Here is a 23,587-nt window from a genome sequence, read left to right on the forward strand (position 1 = left end):
TACCCTATAATGCATCCAAATGAGCAAACCAGAAAAATAATAGAAAGTTGAGGAAGGAGCAAGAAATAAAGAACGAGACAAGATACTTGAACAGAATGAAATAGAAAAAAAAGTGAAAGACCCGGTTAAAAGTAAATAAGATTGATGTGACAACCCCTTTAAACATAAAAGATACTGATGTGACAAGTTGACTAAAATGTATACCATATAACAAAAGAACAAAATTAATACTTCTGTGTTCTTACATAAATCCTATTATGTAATATATTTAGCCATCCTAAAATGTAGAGTGATATACTGTACTATTATTAAATGAATCTCTCCTGAAGCTATATATAATCTGATTAAGTAAGCTCCTAATACAAGTATCCATATAAAGGAGCTGATAGGGACAGATGTCACTTTAATTAAAAGATGGATCCATTCTTTATCCTATACAAAACAATAAACCTAAAAGCAGATTGAATATGACAGCTGAGAAGCAAGAAGAGCAGAAGCTGTAATACCCTGAATGCAAAGGAGTCTGGAGAAAAGAAGCTCTTGTTCGATATGTATTTCAATACATCTACAGCTGACCTAATGGAAAACTTCACAGCAAAGCCCACCATATTCCCCAGATCTGGATATAGCATTTTGTCATTCCTTATGTTCCTAAACGCTGTATTTTCCATTTTTAACAATTTGCTGGTCATTTTAGTAACCATGAAATATCCACAACTCCGCAATCCTATCAATATTTTCATACTAAACTTATCCTTTTCGGACCTATTAATGACACTGTGTGGTACCACTATAGTGGTCAGCACCAATTACCATGGCTATTTTTACCTGGGCGAAAAATTCTGTGTTTTCCAAGGATTTGCCGTCAACTATTTTGGTAAGTACTACCACTAGTGATTACATTTTTCTACTTGGTTCTCTTACGTGATGTCATATGCTCTTTGTGTATCACTCTTTCAAAGATCTCTGTTTGCTGTCAGTGAATGGGAATACTTTGGCTTAAATTGAGAGGTTCAGAAGTAGTACAGACCCAATACACCTTCCCGTGAGGTTGATTTAGACAAATCACTATAAGCTAAAAACATGAACAACTCAGGTCTCTCTCCTGACTCTGGTCATAAATGTTTCATAAAAATGATATTAAAGTTTTATTAAATAAAGTTATATATTAATAATAATAATAATACTTGTCATGGGGTGATCACATAGGTGCACAGCTTTTTTTATAGTATGGTTATTATACCTGTCCCAGTCGCCTGTCCTCTACCACATGTCCAGCGCAGAATTTGATCCACTGGAAGAAGACAATGAAGGTTCTAATTGAAAGACTTAGGGCACACGAGCGGATGCCGTGCGTGACATCCGCTGCGTGAATGACAGCCAAGCCCCGCTCTGGACAGCAGACACGGACATAACATGATTGATAATGCTCCGTGCCTCTCTGTGATCTTTTTACTACAAAATGACGGTGACAACTTTATCTCACTGTGATATTGTAGTAAAAAGATCACAGAGAGGCACGGAGCATTATCAGTCATGTTATGTCCGTGTCTCTGCTGTCCAGAGCGGGGCTTGGCTGTCCTTCACGCAGCGGATGTCACGCACGGCATCTGCTCGTGTGAAACAGCCCTTAGGGTTTCTTCACATCTACCTCTCTAATAGAGCAGAACATAAATATATAGCGGTGATGTGAACTCACCTTTAGTTCTCATGCACTCAACCGTGTCTGCTTGGCGGTCCGCAAACTGCAGATCTCATAATACGGATACGATCTGTGTGCTGTACGCATTTTTTTGCAGACCCATTGACTTCCATGGGTCCATGGTCCGCATGCTGTGGACATAGTCTATCTTTTTGCAGAACAGACTTACAGATGTGGAAAAAACACAAATGATTCATGTACTTTCTGCATCCGTGTGTCCCTTCCGCAAAAGGATAGAACATATCCTATACATATCCTTGGCAGTAAAATGCAAACGACTGACTCATTGAAGTCAATAGGTCTGCAAAAAATGTGGATGCAACACAGGTGGTATGCATACTTGCAAAGTTCTGCACTTTGCGGACCTCAAAATGCATCCAGTCGTGTGCACGAGGCCTTATTGTTGTGCTTGAAGGTACAGCGCTCTAGCTCAGAGTTACATTTCTGCTCTACAATACTGACGCTGTCCTGCTTGTTACATACATATTAGTAAAATCATATAGAAAATAAATAGGTAATGTGAATTATACATTATAAAGGCATACATATAATATCTTCTTACATACGTCTAACAATATTTTACTTGACAATTTCTAAACCTTTCACGAGGGTAACAGCCTTTTATCTCAAAGCTGTTCAATTACGTGCTTTAGCATTCAGTTCTGTAAATGCGCCCTCTAGTGGTAACTACATTTTCAGTTTAAAAAACTCAGCATGCTAAGTGTGCATGATGCATGTTTTTAACAACTATTTCTTAACTGTTGTCATTATATTACAGGAATTGTGTCCCTCTGGTCTTTGACAATGTTGGCGTTTGAGAGGTACAGTGTGGTTTGCGAGCCAGTAGGAGCATTGAAGCTTAACATTCAGAGAGGTTATCAAGGCCTGGCATTTATCTGGCTCTTCTGTCTTGTTTGGGCTATAGCACCACTATTTGGCTGGAGTTCCTATGGACCTGAAGGTGTTCAGACTTCTTGCTCAATTGGCTGGGAGGAAAGATCCTGGAGTAACTACAGCTACCTGATTGCCTACTTTCTGACTTGCTTCATTATTCCTGTAGCAATAATCGTATTTTCATATGGAAGCATACTGCTCACATTGCATAAGGTACATACAGTGTTTTATGAACCCATTTTCATACAGTATGTGTTCCGAATGCATTGTACAAAACTATAGGCAAAGGAATTTGTACAGTATGAATCTTCCATTTGCCCTATTTAGATGGAGATACTAATTGAAATGTTTAATCCCACGAAAAGTACTGCTATGCAATGAATAAGGAACTGAAAATGAAGCATTACTTTAATGTACAGTCGTGGCCAAAAGTTTTGAGAATGACACAAATATTCGTTTTCACAAAGTTTGCTGCTAAACTGCTTTTAGATCTTAGTTTCAGTTGTTTCTGTGATGTAGTGAAATATAATTACACGCACTTCATACGTTTCAAAGGCTTTTATCGACAATTACATGACATTTATGCAAAGAGTCAGTATTTGCAGTGTTGGCCCTTCTTTTTCAGGACCTCTGCAATTCGACTGGGCATGCTCTCAATCAACTTCTGGGCCAATTCCTGACTGATAGCAACCCATTCTTTCATAATCACTTCTTGGAGTTTGTCAGAATTAGTGGGTTTTTGTTTGTCCACCCGCCTCTTGAGGATTGACAACAACTTCTCAATGGGATTAAGATCTGTGGAGTTTCCAGGCCATGGACCCAAAATGTCAAAGTTTTGGTCCCAGAGCCACTTAGTTATCACTTTTGCCTTATGGCACGGTGCTCCATCGTGCTGGAAAATGCATTGTTCTTCACCAAACTGTTGTTGGATTGTTGGAAGAAGTTGCTGTTGGAGGGTGTTTTGGTACCATTCTTTATTCATGGCTGTGTTTTTGGGCAAAATTGTGAGTGAGCCCACTCCCTTGGATGAGAAGCAACCCCACACATGAATGGTCTCAGGATGCTTTACTGTTGGCATGACACAGGAGTGATGGTAGCGCTCACCTTTTCTTCTCCGGACAAGCCTTTTTCCAGATGCCCCAAACAATCGGAAAGAGGCTTTATCGGAGAATATGACTTTGCCCCAGTCCTCAGCAGTCCATTCACCATACTTTCTGCAGAAGATCAATCTGTCCCTGATGTTTTTTTTGGAGAGCAGTGGCTTCTTTGCTGCCCTTCTTGACACCAGGCCATCTTCCAAAAGTCTTCGCCTCACTGTGCGTGCAGATGCGCTCACACCTGCCTGCTGCCATTCCTGAGCAAGCTCTGCACTGGTGGCACTCCGATCCCGCAGCTGAATTCTCTTTAGGAGACGATCCTGGCGCTTGCTGGACTTTCTTGGATACCCTGAAGCCTTCTTAACAAGAATTGAACCTCTTTCCTTGAAGTTCTTGATGATCCTATAAATTGTTGATTGAGGTGCAATCTTAGTAGCCACAATATCCTTGCCTGTGAAGCCATTTTTATGCAACGCAATGATGGCTGCACGTGCTTCTTTGCAGGTCACCATGGTTAACAATGGAAGAACAATGATTTCAAGCATCACCCTCCTTTTAACATGTCAAGTCTGCCATTTTAACCCAATCAGTCTGACATAATGATCTCCAGCCTTGTGCTCGTCAACATTCTCACCTGAGTTAACAAGACGATTACTGAAATGATCTTAGCACTGCAGGTCCTTTAATGACAGCAATGAAATGCAGTGGAAAGGTTTTTTGGGGATTAAGTTAATTTTCATGGCAAAGAAGGACTATGCAATTCATCTGATCACTCTTCATAACATTCTGGAGTATATGCAAATTGCTATTATAAAAACTTAAGCAGCAACTTTTCCAATTTCCAATATTTATGTAATTCTCAAAACTTTTGGCCACGACTGTACATGCAGTAAAATGATTCTCATTTTGTGATGTGCATTCCATTTTCCTCTGGCAGCGCCCCCTGCTGTTTATCCTTCTGGTCCACCTTCTCCTGCATTCAGTGGTGGACATGCTCAGTAGCTTCCCTGCTCCCTTTTCCTCCTCTCCACGCTAGCTTAGTCATCTCATAGAGAAGGAGGTGAAGTGGTGCAAACACCTTTCATTCATTCATCCATCCCTACTTCTAGATTCATAAAAGTATGTAGCTATATCTCTCTGACAGTGGAGAAGGAAATTGTGTGGACAATACATATCATATGTATCACATGAGGCAAAGATTCAGTGTACCTCTCCCCATGTATACATACACACACACACACCTTGTGCCTTTAAAGCACCACTGAAGAAGGAGTGAGAAATTATATACACTCCGAAACGCGTTTGGTTTTAATGAAGTATCTATGAAGTGCCCAAGTATTTTCTGAAGAAACAGCTACAGATTTGCGCAACTGAAAGAACATACAGAACTTTACCCACAAAATCGTGCTTACAAGCTTGATTAAGTACAAGGAACAGCTGTCCACCGATCCACAGACCCCAGGATTGAAAGCCGGCAAGTTGAACAGGGTGAACACTCCAAAATCCCGTAATAACTCCCGAGACTTACTGCACAAAAGAACCACAGTCACGCTGAATACAGGTGGGACGCCACACAGCGTGCAACTCTATCCGCAGTTTGGTTACATCAACCGTGAGTACCCTGTTATTCCGATACTCCGAAAGAATAATTTGTAGAGATCTGGGGTTAATTTAAAGTGGACGAGTAACAACAATATATCTAATATCCCCACTTTATGAAATCTTGGGGAAAACACTGAGTGATGTCAGTGTTAGGACGCATACCACACAACCAACTTGTATTATTCCTGGAGAGACAATGTATCAGATCCAATCTTGATTTGTCATTTATAGATTGGAGTCCACAGTTCATCCCATATATTTATATGTGACCATTGTTTTGTCATTGCACATTACTGCTTGGTGATTTTATAATACTCATCTCCTTGTTTTATTGCCCTGTGGCGAGAGCCAATAGGTTTTTACGTATATGTTTTTTAGTATATTTCTTTTATATTCTTATGTTATCGGATGTTTAATAAAACGATTGTATTTTCCAAGTGACCCAAATATTTGGATGTGCCTATCTCTAATTTGAACAATTAATGTTTTATGAATCCATTTTCATACAGTATGTGTTCCGAATGCATTGTACAAAACTATAGGCAAAGGAATTTGTACAGTATGAATCTTCCATTTGCCCTAATTAGATGGAGATAGTAATTGAAATATTTAATCCCATCAAAAGTATTGCTATGCAATGAATAGGGAACTGAAAATGAAGCATTACTTTAATGTACATGCAGTAAAATGATTCTCATTTCGTGATGTACATTCCATTTTCCTCTGGCAGCGCCCCCTGCTGTTTATTCTTCTGGTCCACCTTCTCCTGCATTCAGTGGTGGACATGCTCAGTAGCTTCCCTGCTCCCTTCTCCTCCTCTCCACCCTAGCTTAGTCATCTCATAGAGAAGGAGGTGAAGTGGTGCAAACACCTTTCATTCATTCATCCCTACTTCTAGATTCATAGAAGTATGTAGCTATATTTCTCTGACAGTGGAGAAGGAAATTGTGTGGACAATACATATCGTATGTATCACATGAGGCAAAGATTCAGTGTACCTCTCCCCATGTATACATACACACACACACCTTGTGCCTTTAAAGCTGACCTACAGCAGTGAAGAAAAATGGCTGGGTTGTTATGGAAACCTGGTGTGAAACTGTGTTTATGTGGAGACTAAGGGCCTGCAAGCTTCTATTGGCTGATAAGCGTCATGTGACCGTGTGTATGGCAGTTGAGATATAAGGAGAAAGACCTGCAGGCTTCTATTGGCTAATGTAGGTCATGTGATGGTGCCATATTTGCATTTTTGGGGGAATATATCAGGAATGGAACGTGCTAGAGAGCTAAGACCCTGTCTAACACCTTCCCGGACACCTGATGTACCGGTGTGCCAAATTTCATGATTGTAAATGCGATGGTGCGGATTTGTTTAGCGGACATACATACATACACTAAGCTTTATATATTAGATTGTGTTTGGTCTGGGGTCTTTATTTATGGGATATGATATATGGTATTTATTTCTGACATCTGCATTAGCGTAGTGGGTCTGGATTCTAAAGTCGTAGTATGTGTGGTGTCAGGTCTGTGTTTATATATTTTTGGGTTCTGGCCTGAGGTTATTGTATTTATTCCTAAATCTATCATGAAGTCTGTTTTTCTTTTGGTGTGTGTGGGGGAGAGGGGGTGTCTGTGTTTGTTTTTGCCTCAGTGGTTTGTATTTGGAGACAGAGTTTATTTTGTGGTCACTGAGTGTGAATATACTTTGGTGTCTAGAGTCTGTATTTACTTTGAGTTGTGAGGAAGGAGCCATGCATTACTTGTAATTAGCCTAGAGGTATTTGAAATTTGTGTATATAAAGAGATTCTCCAGAAATACATAAAATTACTGAAAATAGTTAAATATTACTTTATTATAAATATATTCCCAAATATCTTTCTTTAGTTATAATGGCTCTTTTGTCTATGGGGCAATGATCAGGGAAAATAAAATAACTGCCATCCTATTAGTACACACAAAACCTATCAGACAGCAGTACAAGTTACTTCACAACACTGAGGTAAAGAGCTGCCTCATCCTCCTCTCTGTTCTACTTGTCAAAGGGTTATGATCCTGTATACAGCTGATAAGATCTTCAGTGTCACGGCATGTAACAGAGAGCCCTGAACTCCAGAAAAGACACCATCCCTATGGCAGGCGCAGCACTATCAAGTGCCTTTTGTGCTGTGGCATTAGAAGAATTTTGATATCTCTGACTTTTAGTCTAACCAGACTGTCTGTTACTCTGTAATTCCTCTAGCGCCATTCTATGGAAACAGTAGGGTTTAGGCTACTTTCACACTAGCGTTCGGAGCGGATCCGTCTGATGTTTCATCAGACGGATCCGCTCCGATAATGCAGACGTTCGCATCCGTTCAGAACGGATCCGTCTGCATTAAAACTTAGAAAATTTTCTAAGTATGAAAGTAGCCTGAGCGGATCCGTTCAGACTTTACATTGTAAGTCAATGGGGAACGGATCCGCTTGAAGATTGAGCCATATGGTGTCATCTTCAAGCGGATCCGTCCCCATTGACTTACATTGTAAGTCTGGACGGATCCGCTCGCCTCCGCACGGCCAGGCGGACACCCGAACGCTGCAAGCAGCGTTCAGGTGTCCGCTCACTGAGCGGAGCGGAGGCTGAGCGCTGGCAGGCGGATGCATTCTCAGTGGATCCGCCTCCACTGAGAATGCATTGGGGCCAGACGGATGCGTTCGGGGCCGCTCGTGAGCCCCTTCAAACGGAGCGCACGAGCGGACACCCGAACGCTCATGTGAAAGTAGCCTAAAGAGCACACCAAATGCTTGAAAATAACTTCTTTATTAACTTCAACTTTTTTTCATATATAACACTGCCGCCTCCGCAGCAGATAGTCCATGTACAAAACACGTGTTGAAAAGATATCACAAAATGGCGGTATGCAATTAGCAGTAACTATTTGCAGATTGGTTAAGTATGATCTGGTATGGTTAAATGCAATTTGGATTGCAATATGTTTGCATGGTATTTGTAGTAGTTCACAGTTTGCAACTGTAGTTTTCAGTCTGCAAATAGTCACTGCTAACTGCATACTGCAAGCAGAACTATTAGTTAGACCTCAGATATACCTCTCAGAGAGATCATAAAGTGCTTAAATAACCTAAAAGTTAGAGTACAGATACTCAAGAGAGAGATATATCCACCATTTTATGTTGAATGACAAGATTAAACAGTTGAACCACCATCTTAATCATACCTCCATTTTGTGATATGTTTTCAACACATGTTATGTACATGGACTATCTGCTGCGGAGTTAATAAAGAATTTATTTCAAGCATTTGGTGTGCTCTTTAATCCTACTGTTTCCATAGAACGGCGCTAGAGGAATTACAGAGTAATAGACATTCTGGTTAGACTAAGTCAGAGATATCAAAATTCTTCTAATGCCACAGCGCAAAAAGCACTTCATAGTGCTGCGCCTGCCACAGTCCCTACCTATTTGCATGATCCACCCCCAGGTGGCGGCCCACAACTGTTCGACAAAACAACAAATGACTAGTGACAGAAAATGAAAGCCAAAACAAGAAAAATACCAAGCCAAGGTTAATACAAGGAGAATCCGAACATTACCAAATCAGAACTAACAAGAAACCGGGAGTAGCCAAGGATCAAAACCAAGAGAGTTCATCAAGTCCGAAAGGACTCCGAAAATTCAGGGTCCAATCCAGTGGTCAGAGATCCAGATAGCAGTATATCAGCAATAGAGCTAGTGAGGCAATCACAGGAGCTAATACCATTCACAGGCAACCAGTTGTGCAGATCATGTAGGGCATTTTTTCCACAGCAAGTGAAGAAAAATTATTAAATCATATTAATTTGCATGGAATGAGCATTCAACATGAGAACTTGCCACGTGGAAATCTGAAACATAAAGAAGGAATGATGGCACCATTTCATTTCATTTTTTTTTACCTCAGGAGAAAGGCAAATTACACACCTGGCTGGGGCACTAAACTGAAGGCTACACATTGAAGCTGCTGAGGAACTTATTAAAGAGAGAGAGCTGCATGTCAATAAGTAGTTGACACAAGAGAAGGAAAATCCCACAAAAGTAATTTATGACTGACCTAATGGGCATATCTTGTTCTGTTATCAAATCAAGTATAAAGAAGAGCAAAGAGTCTAGAAAGTGATGATACATCTTTCAAAGAGCTGTAATCTCAACATGATTGAGTCTGTCTGGGATTACAGGAAGAGACAAAAGGATTTGAGTAGTGCTGATCGAACACCAAAGTGCTCGGGTGCTCGAGTAGAACACTTTGGGATGCTCGGGTGCTCTACAGAGCACAATGCAAGTCAATGGGAGAACCAGAGCATTAAACCAGCCACCCCCTGCTCTGAATAGGGGAGGGTATCTGGTTCACAGGAAAAGGTCAGAAATTGATGGAAACAAAACTGAAATGGTTCGGGAACAGCATAGGAATGATGTCTGGATGCATCTTGGACTCCCAGGTCGCTGCTGGGAACGATGTTGTCCAAGTAGTACGCCACTTTTACAGACTGACAATAATACGCACAAAACCGAAGATAAAATCAATTTTAGAGGGAAAATTGTTAGGAAACATTCTTTCCTGTATATTTACTTGTATATAAAGTGCAAGTGCTGCCAAAAATTGCAAGGAAGAGACACTCCAATACAACTTGTATATCACATAAAAAGGAGGGCCTCATTCACATTGTGGCACAATTGTTCAGGTAGTGGGACTCCTACACTCATAAAGCCTATGTACTTAGTGAAAGGGCTGCCAAAAATTACAAGGAACCGGCACTCCAATACACCATTTATTACACATAAAGGAGGGCATTATACACACCCTTGCTCAAGGAACTATGTACTCTTCCGCCAGCGTTGTCAGCTGGAAATTTTTGGAGCAATTTTTCCACAAGGACCTTCTGGTATTGCACTATTTTGCTCGTCCTCTCCACCACAGGAATGAGGGATGACAAGTTCTCTTTGTAGCGGGGGTTGAGAAGGGTGAACAAAGAGTAATCGGTGTTGGCCAAAATGCCTATAACGCAAGGGTCATGGGAAAGGCAACATAACATAAAGTCAGCCATGTGTGCCAGAATCCCAACAGACAAGACTTCGCTGTCCTCATCAGGAGGATGACTCTCAATCTCCTCATCCTCTTCCTCCTCTTTGGCCCATCCACGCACAGATGGAATAAACCTGCTATAGGTACTACCCTCTGTAGCGGAGTCAACCGTCTCCTGCTCCTCCTCCTCATCATCATTATCCAATTCGTGCTGAGAAGACGAACTGAGGGTTCTCTGGCTATCACCCTGTGTACTGTCTTCCCCCATTTCCACCTCTTCCACATGCAAAGCATCCGCCTTCATTGTGAGCAGCCAGCGTTTCAGTAGACACAGAAGTGGGATGGTTATGCTGATAATAGCGGCATCGCTGCTCACCATCTGTGTTGATTTCTCAAAGTTGCTTAAAACCTCACAGAGGTCAGACATCCATGCCCACTCGTCGCTTGTGAAGAGCGGAAGCTGACTGTAAAGGTGACGACCATGTTGCAGCTGGTATTCCACTACTGCCCTCTGCTGCTCGCAAAGCCTGGCCAACATGTGGAACATGGAGCTCCAGCGCGTGCTCACGTCGCACAACAGTCGGTGAGCTGGTAATTGCAAGCGCTGCTGCAGCGTTGCCAGACCGGCAGCAGCTATAGATGGCTTTCGGAAATGGGCATGCACGCGGGGCATCTTCACCAGTAGCTCTGGCAAATTGGGGGAGGTTTTGAGAAACCGCTGAACCAGTAAGTTGAACACGTGGTCTAGGCATGGTATGTGTGTGAGCTTGCCGAGCTCCAAAGCCACCACCAAGTTACGGCCATTATCAGACACAACCATGCCTGGTTGTAGGTTGAGTGGCAAGAGCCACAGCTAAGTCTGGTCCCTTATACCCTGCCACAGCTCTGCAGCGGTGTGCTGTTTGTCACCTAAGCAAATTAGTTTCAGCACGGCCTGTTGCGGCTTCCCCACTGCAGTGCTACACTGCTTCCAGCTACTGAATGATGGCTGACTGGTGCTGCAAGATGAAAATTCAGAAGTGGAAGTGGAGGAGAAGGGAGGGTTGCAGCCACTAATGTAGGTGGTGGCGGAAATCCTGATGGAAGTAGGGCCCGCAATCCTTGGCATCGGTAGCACCTGTGCCATCCAAGGGTATGACTTGCTCCTGGCCTCCACAACGTTCACCCAGTGTGCCGTCATGGAAATTTTGCATCCCTGGCCAAAAGCACTTGTCCATGTGTCAGTCGTTAAGTGGACCTTCCCAATAACTGCGTTGGTCAGGGCACAGGTGATGTTACGGGACACATGCTGGTGTAAGGCAGGGATGGCACAACGGGAAAAATAGTGGCGGCTGGGGACTGAGTAATGAGGGACGGCTGCCGCCATCAGGCTGCGGAAAGCCTCAGTGTCCACAAGCCTAAATGGCAACATTTCCAGGGCCGGCAATTTGGAAAGGTGCGTATTTAGTTCTTTGGCATGTGGTTGGGTGGCTGGGTATTTGCACTTTCGTTCAAAGGCCTGGGGTATGGACATCTGTACACTGCGCTGGGACACAGAAATGCATGTGCTAACTGATGGTGCTTGCGAAGGTCCAGGTGCAGGGCGGGAGGCATCCGGGCCTGCGTCTTGGACATGGGATTGGCTAGCATGTAACACAGGGGAAGAGGAGGCAGTGGTGTGACCCGCAGACACTGATTGTGGACCCAGGCATTCGGCCCACCTATTAGGGTGCTTTGATGCCATGTGGCAGATTATGCTTGTGGTGGTGAGGTTGCTAGTGTTCACGCCCCTGCTCATTTTGGTATGGCCCAGGTTGCAAATGACAATTCTTTTATTGTCCGCACTTTCCTCAAAAAAGCGCCAGACTGCGGAACACCTACCCCTTGGCAAGGGAGATTTCCGCAAGGGGGTGCTCCGGGGAACAGTTGCGGGCCTGTTTGGTGTGGCCTGCCTTCTCCCTTTTGCCACCCCACTGTCTCTTCCAGCTTGTTGCGGTGCTGCGGATCCCGCGCCCTCTGTACTGCTGTCCTTGCACGGTTTGCCACCTTCCCAGGTTGGGTCAGTGATTTCATCGTCCACCACCTCCTTTTCCACTTCCTCACTCTGGTCATCCTCCTGACTTGTTGACCTAACAACAACCTCACTTGTTGACAACTGTGTCTCATCCTCATCATCAACCTCTTGAGACACTAATTGCCGTTGACTTATTGGCAACTGTGTATCATCATCATCATACACCTCGTGAAACACTAATTGCCGTTCCTAACCATCATCTTCTTCTGACTGTGGATGCTCAAGAGTTTGGGAATCAGTGCACAAGATCTCTTCATGTCCCTCTTCAAGGGGGCTTGTCGATAGGCCCAAATCAAGGAATGGCGATGAAAAGAGCTCCTCGGAATATCCAAGTGTGGGATCACTTGTTTGCCAAGACTTTCCTTGGTGGGAGGAAGGAGTATGGGTGAGGATTCTGTTGACCAGACTCTTGGCTACTGAGACTGGACTTTGTGGAAGACAAGGTGGTGCTTAACCGACTGGAAGCATTATCTGATGCAATCCACCCGACCACCTGTTTGCACTGGTGTGACTTTGAGAGTGGTGTCCTGTGCTGCCGTGCAAACTGGGACATGAAGCAAGGTATCATGGATGAGTGTGTTTTTTGTGCTCTGGTAGCAGGCACAGTTTTACAGCGCCCAGGGCCACGGCCTATGCGTGCACCATCAGCAGCACACCCACTTCCCCGTCCCTTACTGCTCACCTTGAGTATATTAAATTATATATATGCTTGTAAGTTCGTTACACGTACAGTAGTGCAGGTTTTGTAAATGTATGCGCAAATAAATTACACTGAATGTCACAGATATTTAGGATGCGCAAATGTTATACAGGAGATGTAGCGCAGGTAATGTCGCTGTTACCAGCGGTGAAAAAATTACACTGAATGTCACAGATATTTAGGATGCACAAACTTTATACAGGAGATGTAGTGCAGGTAATGTCGCTGTCACCAGCGGCTAAGAAAGAATTACACTGAATGTCACAGATATTTAGGATGTGCAAACGTTATATAGGAGATGTAGTGCAGGTAATGTCGCTGTTACCAGCGGCGAAAAAATTACACTGAATGTCACAGATATTTAGGATGCACAAACGTTATACAGGAGATGTAGCGCAGGTAATGTCACTGTCAGCAGCTTCCAAACAATTGCACTGAATGTAACAGATATTTAGGATGTGCAAATTTAACACAACAGATGTAGCAGAGGTTGTTTCACTGTCAGCAGCGGCCAAACAATTGCACGCAATTTAGCGCAGGTTGCGCTAATAATATATATTGCAGCTAGATAAAACAGTAGTTTTTAAAAGGACTTTTGGGTCTCTAACACCTTTCAACACTAAACCCTTTCTAACAAAAAAAAAACAATTCCTGTCCCTACACTATCTGTCCCTTCTGCTGCAGCTCTCCCTAAGACTGAGCCGAACCACGGCTGTCTGGTTGCTACAACTGTGGAAATATGATAAAAGGAAATACCTTTGTCCATTCCTACAGTGGCAAAATTTACAGCATTAGTGATTTCTATACATGTAGATCAAGATATGTTGTGTACATGATTCAATGTCCCTGTAGCCTAATTTATGTGGGTGAGACCACTATGGAAATTAGAGAAAGAATGAACAAACATAAGAGCACAATCAGCAAAACAATGTTGGATAAACCGGTGGCTAAGCAGTTTGTGGAGTGTGGCCACTCTGTCAACCAGTTGAGATTCTGTGTGATAGACTCGGTGGGTATATTGAAAAGAGGGGGTGATCGAGAACAAATCCTTAGGAGAAAGGAATTAAAGTGGATATTTACCTTGAAAGCCTTACAACCTTATTGGCCTAATATTGAGTTCAATGTGAGTAGTATGGAGTAATATACATATTATATATGTCCGATTCAGTATGGGGTCTGTTTTATTTTAACTGTTTAATTGATTTTAACTTGTCACTTTTTTATGTCATTGTCTATAGGTGATTTGCGGAGTACAGTGGGCTAGTCGAGACACCCAGATTCTACTTACGTCTGTAATCGGAGAACATACTGTATATCCCTCCGGCAGTAGTTTATCCTTTTCATCCCTGTGCTCGTGCGCGGCATCCTCTATTAGATGGATTTCAATCGGGTGGTTTTTTGCGCACGTGCATATTGATTCATTCTGCTATATGAATGCGTCGCCATGGTCAGAAAGACTCTTTTTAGCTGAGTATATTGGCATAGATAGACAGAAGTTGAATAGTGATCATGTGATTATCTCATGATCGCCAAGTGATATGATGACGCGATACTGCGTACCATGGCACCTGGGCATTGGTTGATGTGTGCTCTGACATGCGCAGTTGAGATGTAGAGACGCGGATGTGGAACCCGGGTCTCTTGACATGCGCACCACTGATGACTACCGCCTCTGATAAGGTAAACACATGTGTTTTAATTGTGCACAACTGTTTTAATTATACACAACTATGATGAATACAATACTTTATGAGGGTTCACTTTGGATTGGCGATTTTTACAAAGTGGGGGTTGTGACACCCGTTTGATTGGCTCCTCATCTAAATGGGAGGGCCTTTAGACACTATAACATAGTTGTAGATATCACTTGTTATTTAGCTTGATAAAGGCTAATCTGATGACTGCTGAGGATCTGCAGTCTTGGCTTGGCTGATGCATATATATATATATATATATATATATATATATATACACTGCCTGTCCAAAAAAAGAAATCGCCACCTAGATTTAACTAAGCAAATAGTTATGAGCCTCCTATTGGATAATTACTGCATGGGCGATTATCTGTCAGCTGGCAACAAGTTATTTAACCCCAACTGGTGCAATGAGTTGCTTCTCATTTCTTAAACAACCATGTCGAAAGACACATCTCGTGGTCGTGAAAAAGATGTTAGTCTGTTTGAGAAGGATCAAATCATTGGCATGCATCAAGCAGAGAAAACATCTAAGGAGATTGCAGAAACTACTAAAATTGGGTTAAGAACTGTCCAACACATTATTAAAAACTGGAAGGATAGTGGGGACCCATCATATTCGAGGAAGAAATGTGGCTGGAAAAAATCCTTAATGATCGTGATCGGCGATCACTTAAACGTTTGGCGAAATCAAATTGAAGAAAAACAACAGTAGAACTTAGGGCTATGTTTAATAGTGAAAGTAAGAGCATTTCCACATGCACAATGCGAAGGGAACTCAAGGGATTGGGACTGAACAGCTGTGTAGCCGTAAGAAACCCACTAAATCAGTGAGGCAAACCAGAAAAAAGGCTTCAATTTGCTATGGAGCATAAAGATTGGACTCTGGAGCAATGGAAGAAGGTCATGTGGTCTGATGAGTCAAGATTTACCCTGTTCCAGAGGGATGGGCGCATCATGCACTCATCAGGCCTAGTGCCTACTGTACAAGCCTGTGGGGGCAGTGCTATGATCCGGGGTTGCTGCAGTTGGTCACGTCTAGGTTCAGCAACAGTATGTGCTCCAAGAATGAGGTCAGCTGACAACCTGAACATACTGAATGACCAGGTTATTCCATCAATGGATTTTTTATTCCCTGATGGCACGGGCATATTCCAAGATGACAATGCCAGGATTCATCGGGCTCAGATTGTGAAAGAGTGGTTCAGGGAGCATGAGACATCATTTTCACACATGGATTGGCCACCACAGAGTCCAGACCTTAACCCCATTGAGAATCTTTGGGATGTGCTGGAGAAGGTTTTGCGCAGCAGTCAGACTCTACCATCATCAATGCAAGATCTTGGTGAAAAATTAATGCAACACTGGATGGAAATAAATCTTGTGACATTGCAGAATCTTATCGAAACAATGCCACAGCAAATGCGTGCCGTAATCAAAGCTAAAGGCGGTCCAACAAAATATTTTTGGTGGCAACTTTTTTCTTGGACGGGCAGTATATATATATATCTTCTTTCAACACCTGCCTAAAACCTTTGCACAGTACTATATATACAACTATTATTTATAGGCATGTCAATCAAATGTCTACAATTAATGGTCATAACACTTTGATAAAACTGCTATGGCAATGGTAACAGGTAGAAATGTCATGTGCATATATAGATTTGAGCATCATTTTTATTGCCTTTATTTTCCCAGCTGAACAGGAAAATTGAAAATCAGGGGGGGAAGACAGACCCGGAAGAAGAGAAAAGAGTAATAGTGATGGTGCTTTTTATGGTGATTGCTTTCCTTGTATGCTGGCTGCCATATACAGTGTTTGCTCTTATTGTCGTCATCAAACCGACCCTCTACATTAATCCGCTCGCTGCAACTCTACCAACTTATTTTGCTAAGACAAGTCCTGTCTATAATCCAATCATCTACATTTTTCTAAACAAACAGGTAATGACCTAATGATATGTGCACAGTGCATTGCTATAGTATAACATTTAGAACTTTCACCAGAAGTTTCTTTCTTACTGTTTTATTATTTTTAATAATTGATGAGACGGATGCAGAAATCTTTTCAAATGTAGTCTTGAGCGTTACTTGATTGTTACTTGAGTGTTAATGTTACTTAGTGTTACTTGAGTGTTGTTTGATTGCGAACACTTACACATTGCTATTTCTGCAACTGAGAATGTGTTTCATACATTTGAATGGAGTTCTGTATCTGTATGCACTGTGTATATAGCTTTTTACAAACCCCGTTCAGATGTATGCAGCAGTCCTAACGATTACTGATATTATGGATATGCTATTTCTGTTCTTACTGCACAAATAATGTCTATGTAAGTAAAAGCAAGATACAGCCAGAGTTTATAGTTAGAGCTGAACGATTCTTCAAAAATTCTCTTTTCAATAGATTTTCTTCTTAATGTGAATAACTTAGATTTAATGCGGATATAAGAGGTTTATAAAAGACAATGTACAGTATCTGTACCCAGCAAGTTAATGGGCAAGGGACAACAGAGCTCAATCTCTAGACCAGATTGCTATGTATAATACATAACAAATGTAGCACATTCGTAGCTCTGATCAATAAGTTTAAAAGGGTGGTGCCACTAAAAACACATCCCCTATTCACAGGACAGGGGATAAATGTTTGATCTCTGGAGGTCTGACCCACCCACAGCATGAGAATGGGGGTCCACAAGTGGCACTGAGCTGCCCATGAGAATGGAGTGGTGGTGTGCGTATACGTCCTCTACTCTATTCCCTTCTATGGAGCTGCTGTGAGCACTGTACTAGGCAGTCCAATAGAAGCAAATGGAAGGGTAGACACACATGCGCTCAGGGCCGGGACGATTGGTAGGTGAAGGTAGCCGCCCGCCTAGGGAACCACCTTGCTACCCACAGGGGGGCAAACTTTTGTCTGTAAAAAATAAATAACTTTGCAACCGTTACTAATAAGCGTGTCCATTATGGAAACACTAAGTACACAGCAGCTGTGAGCCAGGGAGCGTTGAGTGTATGTCATCACTCACCTCTCCCTGCTCTTCTTCTAGCAGTTGCGCTGTGTCCTGCCCTCCTACAGGGTCAGGTCAGACATAGATGTCCGGAGCTGGAGAGGTAAGTTGTTTTTTTTTTTGTTTTTTTTGATCTGAGGTCTGCAGGGACCTAGGGGGAAGGAGGGGGGAGTCTGATATGAGGTCTGCAGTGATCTGGGGGGGGGGAGTCTCATCAGAGGTCTGCAGTGATCTGGGGGGAGATTCTTAAACATGGAGTAATCGGGGGAGTCTCATCTGAAGTCTGCAGTGATCTGGAAGGGGAGTTTGATCTGAGATCTGCAGGAACCTGGAGGGGGAGTCTGATAGGAGATCTGCAGTGATCTGGGAGGGTAGTCTGATCTGAGGTCTGCAGGGACCTGAAGGGATGAGTCTGATCTGAGATCTGCAGTAATCTGGGAGGGAGTTTCATCTGATGTCTGCAGCGATCTGTGGGGGGATGTCTGATCTGAGGTCTGCAGTGATCTGTGGTGGAAGTCTGATCTGAGATCTACAGTGATCTGGGGGATGTCTGATCTAAGGTCTGCAGTCCATCTGGGGGGGGGAGTCTTATATAAGATCTGCAGTGATCTGGGGGAGTCTGATCTGAGATCTGCAGTGATCTGGGGGGGTCGGATCTGAGGTCTGCAGTGATCTAGGTTTGATCTGATCTGAAATCTGCAGTGATCTGGGGGGGGGGGGGAGTCTGATCTGAGATCATCTATGCAGTTATCTGGGGGGAGTCTGATCTAAAGTCTCCATTGATCTTGAGGGGGGATTCTGATCTGAGATCTCCAGTGATCCGGGGACAGGCCTATTTGCAGTCTGCAGGGACCTGGATGGGGAGTCTGTTATGAGATCTGCAGTGATATGGGAGGGTAGTCTGATCTGAGGTTTGCAGGGACCTGAAGGGGGGAAGTCTGATCTGAGATCTGCAGTGATCTGGGGGAGTCTGATCTGAGGTCTGCAGTGATCTGGGGGGTCGGATCTGAGGCCTGCAGAGATCTGTGGGGGGAGTCTGATCTAAGATCTGCAGTGATCTGGAAGGTGAGTCTGATCTGAGGTCAGAAGGGATTTGGAGGGGGAGTCATTTCTGAGGTCTGCAGGGATCAGGGGGAGTCTGTTCTGAGGTCTGCAGTGATTGGGGGGAGTATCATCTGAGATCTGCAGGGATCTGGAGGTGGGGGGAGTCTGATCTGAGGTGTGAATGGACATGATGGGAGGGATTCTGATTTAAGATCTGCAGTTATCTGGGGAGGAGTCTGATCTTAGGTCTGCAGGGATCTCGGGGGAATCTGATCTGAGATCTGCCGGGATCAGCGGGTGGGAGTCTGATCTGAAGTCTGCAGGGATCTGGAGTGGGAAGCACATGATATTGGGGTCTGGTCTAAGTGAGAGGATGTGAATTTTGAGGTCTGATTTGCTGTTTGCAGAGATCTGAGTTAGGAAGGGTACATGAATTTTGGGGTCTGATCTGAGTGAAGAGGGGCACATGTATTTTGGGGTCTTTGATGTCTGCAGGAATCTGAGGGAAGGAGGTTTTGGGGGTCATTTTTTATTTTGGGGTCTGATCTGAGATCTGCAGGGATCTGTATGAGGGGCTACATGAATTTGAGGTCTGATCTGAGATCTGATTTAAGTGATGGTGGGATGGTGGTTATAGGGAGCCACATTAATTTGGGGTCTGATCTGAGGTCTCCATTTAAGGGAAGAAGGTTATAGGGGGCTCACATGATCCTGGGGTCTGTATGAATTTGTGGTCTGTATAAATTTGGCCTTTTATCTGGGATTTGTATGAATTTGGGACTAATCTGAAGTCTGTATTAATTTTAAGGTCTGTCATGAGGTCTGTATTAATTTGGGGGTCTGGTCTGGGGTCACAATTTGCCTACTCTGCCTCGGGCACCAAAATACCTTGTCCTGACCCTGCATGCACACCACCACTCCATTCTCATAAGGGAAATTTGGCTGCACTTGTGGATTCCCGTGCTTGTGATCACAGGGGGTCCTGGCAGTCAGATAAAGGGTAAGTGTTATTCGTGGCACAACCTTTTTAAAGTGTACCTGAGCTTTTAGAAAAAGTTTGCATAATGGCTGTGCTTCTTTGTACAATCATAACTGTGAAGGAATAGTCTTGGGAGCGGCTACCTTCTGCCAGAACTGCACTGCTATGATATCCTTTCCCTTAGTTCCTAATATGTTTTTTTTCAGTTCTTGAGCTCACAGATAATGAGGGATAAATCACAGCTCCTGTGATCTTTAGATGCAGTGTAGAGGCAGTTTATCAGGCTCACTCTCTCAACTAGCTTTGACACGCCCCGCTTCCTGACAACTGTCTTCTGAGTCTCTGTTACCAGAGACAGATCTTGCCTGATGACAGGCAGTGGACTGCAAGTTAGGCCTCATGCACACAACCGTTGTGTGTTTTGCTGTCCGCAAATTGCGGATCAGCAAAACACGGATGGCGCGGACAGCCATTAATATAACTGCCTATTCTTGTCCGTAAAACGGACAAAAATAGGACAGGTTCTATTTTTTTTGTGGACCACGGAACGGAGCAACGGATGCGGACAGCACACGGAGTGCTGTCCGCATCTTTTGCGCCCCTATTGAAGTGAATGGGTCCGCATCCAAGCCGCAAATACTTTTTTTTTTTCAGGTGGATTCAGGCATATTTTTTGAAAGAAGTGATTTAGAAGTTATACCATTCTCTATTAAATAAAATTAATTTTATCGAAGTACAGTGAAACTAATTTTCAGTTACAAAAACTTCTACACACAAGCGTAAGCTCCACTCTCTACATGCTTCTGCCACAAGCAGGAGAGATCTACAACTACAACAGGAATGTGCCAGCAAAAATCTAATTACCTACAGATTCCCTCTTAATCTTTAGCAGTAGGGTTGAGTGAATCGAAGTATTCGAAGTGGACTTCGATCAGAATTTCAGGGAAAATTTGATTCGCCATGAAGCCGAATTTCCTCATGCTTCGTGGTAACAAATCAATTTACCCTGAAATGGCAGTAAAAAAAAACATACTCACCTAAATCATTTGCCGCCGCAGCTATCTTGATTGAAGATCAAACTTGTGCATGGTGACATATGACGTCGCCACACAACATGATGACATCATCATGCACCGGGCAGGATCTTCAATAAAGATTGCCGTGGTGGATTAACCCTTGAAAGCCCTCACTGTTATTCTCAGATGCTGCAATCAGCGATAAACGTGGTATCTGATGGTTTCAGTGACGGGGGGCAGCGCAATCACCGTTCCCTGTCCTTGCGTCGGCTACTTACAAAGAAATGAGCTTCGTAACTAAGTAATTCGTCATGAAGCAAATTTCTTTGTGAAATTCGTCAAAGCAGCCAAATCGAATTTTTTAATAATTTGCTCAACACTATTTCGCAGATTACAACCTGTTCTTAAAGGGAACCTGTCACCTAGAAAATGCATATTAAACCTCCAGCAGTACCTTATTGCAGCATGTAGCATGATTATAAAGGTGTCTTTTCTTTACAATGCGCCACACATCGGAAAAAAAGACTTTTATTCAGCTTGGTGCGCTATGTAAACGATAGTCTTGAAGTTAGGGGGGCAGCGGCTTTCTCGCCTGAAGTCAAGCGTGCCCCGCCCTCTTGCCCACCCCTTAGTATTTGATTGATAGGATGTCCAATTCCTTCACTGCTGGGCACTTGAGCATAGTCTCGCGCATGCGCAGGCTCTCATGTGCGAGTGCCTGATCATATCATTGAGCCTACCTCACAGCGGAGTGGAACAGTGCGCAGGCGTCGGCACTGCAGGGAAACAGTGCACGCTCAAGACTACGTTTGAGCGTCCAGTGGTGAAGGAATTGGAATTCCTATCAATCAAACCCTAACGGGCAGGAGAGGGGGCGTGGCATGCTTGACTTCAGAAGAGAAAGCCGCTGCCCCTCTGACTTCAAGATTATCGTTTACATAGCGCACCAAGTTGAATAAAAGTATTTTTTCAGACTTTTGCCGCATTGTACAGAAAATACACAGACACCTTTATAATCATGCTGCAGGCTGCAATAAGGTACTGCTGGCGGTTTAATATACATTTTCTAGGTGACAGGTTCCCTTTAACGATTTCCAGCTTGAACGTCATTGGCTAACTAGAGTCCGTAGTTTACAGTATCTAGCAGTCTGTATTTTGCTGATAAGCCCTTACGATGACTGTCAGGATCTGTCTCAATCATATTGTTTGCTCAAAGCATGAGCAATTAAACTCCTAAGTGAATGTTAGAGAAAATGATTGATGTGTCCTAAAAATCTGTTAAAAAAAAATAATAATTAAAGGGTGTGTAATAAAAATTAAAGGCGTTGTCTCATCTGAGACAATGGGGGCATATCGTTAGGATATGCCCCCATTGTTTGATAGGTGCAGGTCCCAGCGAACGGGGAACGGAGCCCCAAAAGACATTGCATGTATGGCACCACCTGTTGTTCACAGTATATAGTAATGTTGATATGCTGAGATGAGTGCTGTTGATCACACATTCTCAGTCACTCTCTGCGTAGTGATCCTCCATTCATTAGCTGTTCTTCAGTGACCAGAGGATCACTATGCAGAGACCTGGCTATGGGGAGAATGATTGAGCATGCTTACTAGATGGACGTGTAGCTATTTACTTTGACCACCAGGTGGTGCCATACTATATCAGTAAGGGTCCATTCAGACGTCCGTAGTGCATTGCGGATCCGCAATACACCCGGCCGGCACCCCATAGAACTGCCTATTCTTGTCCGCAATTGCGATTTGTGGAACGGATGCGGACCCATTATACGGATGTGTAAATGGAGCCTAAATGTCAAAACTCATTACTGGAGCTTTTTTTCTTAACATCTTGTTATATGTTTCATTTTTTAGTATCTATAAAATGAATATGACATGAAATGCGGAACAACCCATTTAAGGTATATATTAAATAGACAAAACTATGTATAACATTGCTTTTCTCTTCAGTTCCGCAGTTGTGCTGTTGAGCTGTTGACATGTGGTCACATTGACCTATCCGCACCAAAGGAGGATACAATTTCTATGGTTGGACCAGTGGAAAAACAAACTGATGTCAAACCCAATCAAGTTGCACCAGCTTAATAAACTCAGAAAACATCATGAGATTCAGCAATATGATTCCATATCTGTATTATAATCTAAAATTACAGAAGAAAACTATATTTGGTGTAAATTTTAGACCATAGAACTGATCGATCTGCAGCCCGATATTAGATTTGCTGAGCATCTGATAAAGGCAATTTCTTATTAAATTTGTCATTATATAGGAATAGTAACTGCATTATTTCATTATGAGTGTGTGCAATAAACAATATTACACAATTAAAGAAACAATTTACACATTTATTTTAGTTCCACATGTATTTGTATTTATTATTTTAAAAAATCATGACAATTTCTATCATTTTGCATATGACCGATGCCAACATAGATACTGTAATTCCGCATTATTGTAACGACTGTAGGTAGGGACAGACAAGAACAGTGAGCCCTAAGGCTAGTACCCAGCCCACTTTCCCTACCTACTTGCAGTACAAGCCCTAGACCACAACTGGTCAATGCTATATAGATGGACTAACAAAGACAGACAAACCCAATACCAGAGTCATCAGAAAAGGGTCAGAACCAGATGGGCTATGCCGTAACAAAACGTGAGACATAGAGTGGTCAGAAGACGAGCCGGGGTCAGAGAGGAATCAATCAGCAATGCA

At 43.0% G+C, this 23,587-nt stretch overlaps 1 protein-coding gene across 1 annotated transcript; it reads left to right on the plus strand.

The window, feature by feature from the left end:
- Positions 1 to 549: 549 nt before the first annotated feature.
- Positions 550 to 22,958, plus strand: LOC120984069 (pinopsin-like). The gene is made up of 4 exons (XM_040413288.1): positions 550 to 877; positions 2,481 to 2,809; positions 16,504 to 16,749; positions 22,824 to 22,958. Exons 1-4 carry the CDS (start codon positions 550 to 552, stop codon positions 22,956 to 22,958), a joined length of 1,038 nt encoding a protein of 345 aa, XP_040269222.1.
- Positions 22,959 to 23,587: the final 629 nt, after the last annotated feature.

The sequence above is a fragment of the Bufo bufo genome, chromosome 1, assembly GCF_905171765.1.
Source record: "Bufo bufo chromosome 1, aBufBuf1.1, whole genome shotgun sequence".
Classification (NCBI taxonomy): Eukaryota; Metazoa; Chordata; class Amphibia; order Anura; family Bufonidae; genus Bufo; species Bufo bufo.